Genomic DNA, 6502 nt, shown 5'->3' on the forward strand with positions numbered 1-6502 from the left:
CTTTTAGCTCAGTAATGAAGTCACTCCTGAGGTTCACCCTTCAGCCAAAGATTAGACAGGCCCATAAAACAAAACAAGACTAAATGGGCACACCAGCCCAGGGTCAAGGATGAGAAGGCAGGAGGGGACAGGAACGCTGGTAATAGGAAACCCAAGGTTGAGAAGGAGAGTGTTGACATGTCACAGGGTTGTCAACCAATGTCACAAAACAATATGTGTACTAATTGTTTAATAAGAAGCTAGTTCTGTAAACCTTCATCAAAGTACAGTTAAAAAAAGGAAAAAAAGAAGTTAGGTCAAGTTCCTTCGACTACTAAGAGTGGGCAGGCAGTTTGGTTCCAGAGCTTAACCACTAAGCTGAAAGTACCCACATTGTACCCCAGACCCCCCAACAACTATTAACCCTACACTGGCCAGGGATAAGGGAGGGGAGCCCTGGGCTGAATTGAAGGAGACAGGGTGCTAATTGTGCCTCTCCCTTGGCTCCTTCTAAACCCTGGAGTGAGCCACTTTTCCTCTCTGCCCTCACTTTCCCCCTCTGTGAAACGGGGATAGTCGTCACAGGGTTGCCTGTCTCTGGGGCTGTTGAGAGGCTCAGATGACACACCTGGTATAAGGGTTCTAAAGACCCCGGGCAAGGAGTGAGGGCTGGGAAGTCTTGGCCACCAGCCTTGGGACAGCCCTGACTTTTCTGCCCCTTGGCTGTCCACAGGTTCTGCTGAATGTCCTGACTTTGAACCGGAACCTGAATGACAGCCTGGCCCATGGCCGCCTGCACCCGGACCTGCAGTCCAACCTCCTGCAGGTGGACAGTGAGTGCAGAGTGGAGGCCCCAATGGGGTGGGCACAGGGGTGGGTAGAGAAAGGGGCTTCTCCCATGGGTATCCCTGCCTCAACCAGCACCAACTCCCTGCCAGTGAAAGCTTGGTTTCTTTCAACAAACTCCTACTGGAAGAATAAAAGAGCTGGGGATTGGAGCAGTCCTGCCATCTCCTGGCTCTGTAACCTTGGGAAATCCATGTCTCCACTCTGAGCCTCGATTTTCTTCTCTGTAAATTAAGATACGTTTGTTCATTCTGCAAACCTTCATTCAACAGTTTGTACTGAACTGAACACCTACTATGTGTCAGGCATCATCCTAGGTGCTGGGGAGTCCGCATTCACAGGCAGACAAGAAAATAAATAACCAAAGAAATGTCAAGACAGCAGAGTAAATGCTATGCAGAGCATTAAAGCAGGGTGATATAATAGGATTGATTGGATGGCCAGGGAAGGCTTCTTTTTGGTGACATTTAAGCTGAGATCTGAAGAGTGAGAAAGAGTCCATCATGCAAAGAACTGGGGCAGAGCTTTGTAGGCTGAGGGAACAAGTACAAAGACCTTGGGCAGGAACAGGCTTGGTGTTTTTTGTTTGAGAAATAGAAAGGAGTGATGAGGGTGAGATGAGATCAGAGAAGTGGGCAGGGGCCAGATCCTGAACCTTAAGGTCATGGTGTGGAGGTGGACTTTCCTCTGAGAAGGACAGGTGCCACGATGAATCGAATATAGCTTAGTTTTATAAATGAGAAATTGTGTGAGTTTTTATTGCAACAGGCAGTGTACTGTGCTAGTCCAAAGGGGATATGGAGTTGAATGAGACACAGTCCTTGCCCATTTGGTATTATTATTCCCATCTTAGAAAAAGAAACTAAGGCTCACAGAGGTTATAAATTAGTCAAAGATCAACAAGAAAGTGGCAGGACTGAGATTAGAACCCATGCCTGGCTGATACTAAAGACTCAGTTCTTCACCTCATGGCTCCTGATATCTCCTGAACTGAAGCTTGTTAGGAAGTCACAGACCTAGATCCTCAGGTTGGCTGAGTGACTCTTTAGATCCCAGCCAGTGGATGACGAGGCGAAGGCCTTGAAACAGAATTTTGTTCAACAAATATCTGTTGGTCTCTCCTGAATGTGAGGCTCTGTGCTAAGTTATTTGGGGGATGGAGTGAATCATCCCAGCCTCCCTTGAGGGGCTCACAGTCTAAGATAGGATATGAAGAGCAGAAGCTTGGTAAAGGGAAACCTCATCCACCTGAGGCAACTGGGAGGCATTATGGAGGAGGTGATGACTGGCTGGGCCTTGAAGTGTGAGCAGGAATTTGGCACGTGGAGGTAAAGGGCATTCTGGACGTAGGAAAGTACCTGGACAAAGGCCAGAAAGCATGCTTCAGAGAATAGCCAAGAGGCCAGCTAGAGTAGAGACATTGTTTCTCAAACTTCAGTATTACCTAGCACCTTCATAACTTTTGCCATACCTACACATCATCTGAAGGAGTCCCTGGGTGGCACAAACAGGTAAGTGCTTGGCTACTTACCAAAAGGTTGGCAATTCGAATCCACCCAGAAGAAAGGCCTGGAGATCTACCTCCAAAAGGTCGCAGCCATTGAAAACCCTGTGCACAGTCGTATTCTGAAACATGAGTTGGAATCAACTTGACAGCAACTGGTTTTTTGGTTTACATGTTATCTAAACCGTTATTTATGTGCTATGTCTCTTTAAATGGACCTTCTTTTTAACCTAAGTTTATTGTAAAAATTAAGCTAATATCATAATCACAAAAAACAGTATCCATGAACAGATAATAGCTATAAAAATCACATACTATTTGGTTTTAGTTAGATATTGTTGCCCGTGGAAGCTATGAGGCCTGTTCTGTCTGTTAAAGAAGATTAGGAAATGTTGGAGACAAGACTGAGACTTTGTCCTTGCCGTAATTGGAAAAATTGAATATGAACCACAAAGGGAATACATTATTTCCAATTAGTGATTTAATGCTATTCAATGTTGTGTCTTTATCTCAAAAACTACCTAAAAGCATCCTGTTTTGGGGAAATGAGAAGATCAGACCTTTGTTGAGGATCAGTGGGAAGTGAGACTGGGAAGGTTACAGGGCCTATCATGGAGGTCCATGTTAAGAAGCATGGACTTTATCCAAATGAGTAGGGGAGCGACATGACCTGATTTGTTTTATGTAGGAGGGATGGACTGAAGATAGGAAAACTTAAGCTGGGGAAATGAGGGAAGCGTCTAGAATAATGGCTCAGGCAAGAGATGATGAGGACCTGTATTTACACAAGGGGATGGGGATTTGTTCATTTATCCAGTCAATATTTGCTTAACATTTACTATGTACTGATCCTGTTCTAGGCACTAGGGATCAATAGTGAATAAGACAACATCTCTGCCTTCAAAGTGCTTATATTCTAGTGTGGGGAGACAGAGTAAATAAACAAATATAGGTATAGTAAGTCCTTTGAAAGAAAATAAAGCAGGGTAAAGATAACAGGGGGGCTGTGTTAGATAGTGGTCAGGGAAATTATTCTTGAAGAGTGCCTTTTGAGCAAAGACCCTGATGAAGTAAGCGGGCCAGCTCTGTAACTATCTAGAAGGAAAGCATTCCAGGCAGTGACAACAGCAAGTGCAAAGGCCCTGAGGTAGGAGCATATTTGGCCTACTTGAGGGTTAAGCAAGGGAGAGAGTGGAAGGAAATGAGGAAGGGTAGCAAGGGCCCACATAATGTTGGGCCTTAGAGGCCTTGGTGAGAACTTTGGGTTCTATTCTAAGAGGCATCAAAGCTGTTGGAAGGTTTGGAGTAAGGGAAGTGAGATCGTCTTTTTTTTTTTTAATTGTTCTGCCTTAAGTGAAAATTTACAATTCAAGTTAGTCTCTCAAAACTTTATACACAGATTGTTACATGACCCTAATTGCTCTTCCTGTACTGTGACAGCACACTTCTCCTTTCCACCCCAGATTTCCCGTGTCCATTCAATCAGCTCCTGACCCTCTCTGCCGCCTCATCTTGCCACCGGACAGGGGCTACCCATTTAGTCTCCTGTATCTACTTGAGCTAAGAAGCACACTCTTCACGAGTATCATTTTCTGTTCCATAGTCCAGTCTAATCTTTGTCTGAAGAGTTAGCCTCAGGAATGGTTTTAGTTTTGTGCTAACAGAGTCCAGGGGCCATGTCTTCCAGGGTCCCTGCAGTCTCAGTCAGACCATTAAGTCTGGTCTTTTTACTAGAATTTGAGTTCTGCACCCCACTTTTCTCCTGCTCCGTCAGGGACTCTCTGTTGTGTTTTCCCTGTCAGGGCAGTCATTGGTGGTTGACTTATGTTTTAAAAAAATCTCTGGCTGCTGTGTGAGGCAGGACTGGAAGCAGGGAGACAAATTAGTGGGCTGTTGCAGTAGTCCTGACAAGAAATGATGGCAGCTTGGCTTAGGCAGGTGGAGATGATGACCCCAAAGCCCATTTTCCAATATTAAGAGTATGCCAGGCTCTGAGCTCAAGAGCTTTTTGGGCATTATTTCCTTTAATCTTTGCAACAATTTCATGTAGTAAATTCTCTTATAATCTCTACTTTTTACATAAGGAGACTGAGGTTCAGAGGGGTGAAGTGATTTGCCCAAGGTAATATAGCTCCTTAGTGGAGGGGCCAGAATCAAGACTTAGGTCTAACCAGAGGATTCCTGAGCCAGTGCTCTGAACACTCTGAATGTATAATTGTTGGGGGCTGGTTTTCAGGTGAGTTCACAGAGGAAGAGACTGAGTTCCTGGAAGCCAGGGGCCACCATGTGGAGAAGGTAGATGTCTTGTCCTGGGTCTATGGCAGCCGGAGAACCAACAACTTCATCATCGGTGTGAAGGACCCTCGGAGCCCAGACGCAGCCGGAGCCACCATGGTGTAGAGCAGTGGGGTGGGGCAGGGTCTCTGCTCCTCCCCCTTTGCATGTTCCCAGAGTTCCACCTCCTCCCAGGTTTGGTCTCAGGGGGACCCCATGGATGCCCCAGATCAGGGGCCAAAGGGGATGCTTAGCAAACCCTATCCCAGAATAACTGGAAAAATCTCCCAAGGCCTGTGGTGATGGTGGGTGTCAGTCTCCACAACCAGGCAGTCAGGACCTTGGGAAGTCAGACTGTCTCCTCTCCTTCCTCAGCCATGCTGGCCCTGAGCTTAGGGACATGCTTACAAACCCTTCTTGAGGGTTCTCACAAACAACCCCAACATCTCCAGTCTGGCCTAACCTGGACCTCGTCTTCCAGCTCCTTTCCCCTGTCCCCAGCCTTTATTTCTTAAATGACTAAGATTTTTTTAATGGACTATTCTGTGGAGGGGGCGCTTCTCTCCTCCTCCCACCATGTTGAGGCAGGGGACCTTGCATCTGAGGGTCCCCAGGGTGTGGGGTAGGGGTGGGGGTGGGGACCAGCTCAGGGGCTTCCATTTGCAAAGGCAAATTAAAGAAAGAATATTGCTTAACTGTGGCTGTGTCTTGATTTATGTTTGGTTGTTTAAGTGGGAGAACAGACCTCAGCCCACCCTATTCCACAGCCTTGACCCCAGGGCAAGCTAAAGTCAACTTTGCAGGGGTTGTAATAATAACTGCCATTTATCCAGGACTACTTACACTAATAATAATGATAGATAGACAGAGGATAGTAGGTAGACAGACAGATAGATTTATTGAGCACTTAATGTGTGCCAGGCTCTATGCTAAACACTTTATGTGTATAATCTCATTTAATCTTCATTACGAACGTCACAAGACAGGTACTATTTTTTGCATTTTACAGATGGGAAACTGAGGCAAAAAGAGGTTAAGGAACCTGTCTAAGATTGCTCATCTAGTAAATGGAAGAATTGGGATTTAATCTCAGGCTCTCTAACTCTAGAATCTGTGCTCCTAACCACTTCCACATCTATTAGGTGAATTATTTGTTATAAAGCGCAATTTATATACTGTATTTTTACACAAATAACATGTTGCTGTAAAAAAAAAATTAGCACGCTTATGAAAATACTTTGCAGGGAGAGGGCGTGGATGGCAAACAAACATAGAAGGCACACATTATTTGCATAAAATACAGTAGTATATATCAGACAATAAATATCTTATATAACTTATGTCATTCATACATTCATCAATCCATCCATTATATTCCAGGCACTTTGCTAGGCACTGGAGATTCAGCATTGAACCAGACAGACTTTTTAGAGGTTTGTAGTGTACTGAGGGAGCCAAACATTAAATAAATAAGAACACATAATTAGGTAATGACCATCATGATATGAGGGATGCTATGAGAATGTATGACAGTAAAGTTAACAGTCTAGGGGTGGGGTGGGATGAGCAAAGGCCTGCTTGAGGTGATAAGGATGAGCAGGGTTGACAGGAGAGAATTAGGTGTAGATGTGGGAATGGCATTCTAGACAAAGGGAACAACGTGTACAAAAGTCCTGTGGAGAGAAGGAATATGTCATGTTTCAGTAGGTGGAAGAATGTCAGTGATACAGAACAGAGATCAAACTTTTTCTGCCATGTGCCAGATAGTAAATATTTCATTTTGTAGGTCATATGATCCTTGTAGCAGTTACTCAACTCTGCTGTTGTAGCACGAAAGCAGTCATGACTGTATTCCAATAAAACTTTATTTTATAAAAACAGGTGGCATCAAATTTGGCC

General features: G+C 44.8%; 1 protein-coding gene across 2 annotated transcripts in view; it reads left to right on the forward strand.

Annotated features, from left to right (window-relative positions):
* Window positions 1–5119, forward strand: part of GGT7 (gamma-glutamyltransferase 7) — a 26886-nt gene extending 21767 nt beyond the window's left edge. Inside the window, exons 14-15 of one of the 2 annotated variants that reach the window (XM_004370415.2) lie at window positions 713–812; window positions 4566–5119. In XM_004370415.2, coding sequence (XP_004370472.1) covers window positions 713–812; window positions 4566–4729 — 264 coding nt within the window. In that variant the 3' untranslated portion in view covers window positions 4730–5119. The remainder of the gene's footprint in view (window positions 1–712; window positions 813–4565) is intronic. The other variant, XM_023725149.1, reaches the window with a different exon arrangement.
* Window positions 5120–6502: the final 1383 nt, after the last annotated feature.

This window comes from Trichechus manatus, unplaced genomic scaffold, assembly GCF_000243295.1.
Source record: "Trichechus manatus latirostris isolate Lorelei unplaced genomic scaffold, TriManLat1.0 scaffold00008, whole genome shotgun sequence".
In the NCBI taxonomy this organism is placed as follows: domain Eukaryota; kingdom Metazoa; phylum Chordata; class Mammalia; order Sirenia; family Trichechidae; genus Trichechus; species Trichechus manatus.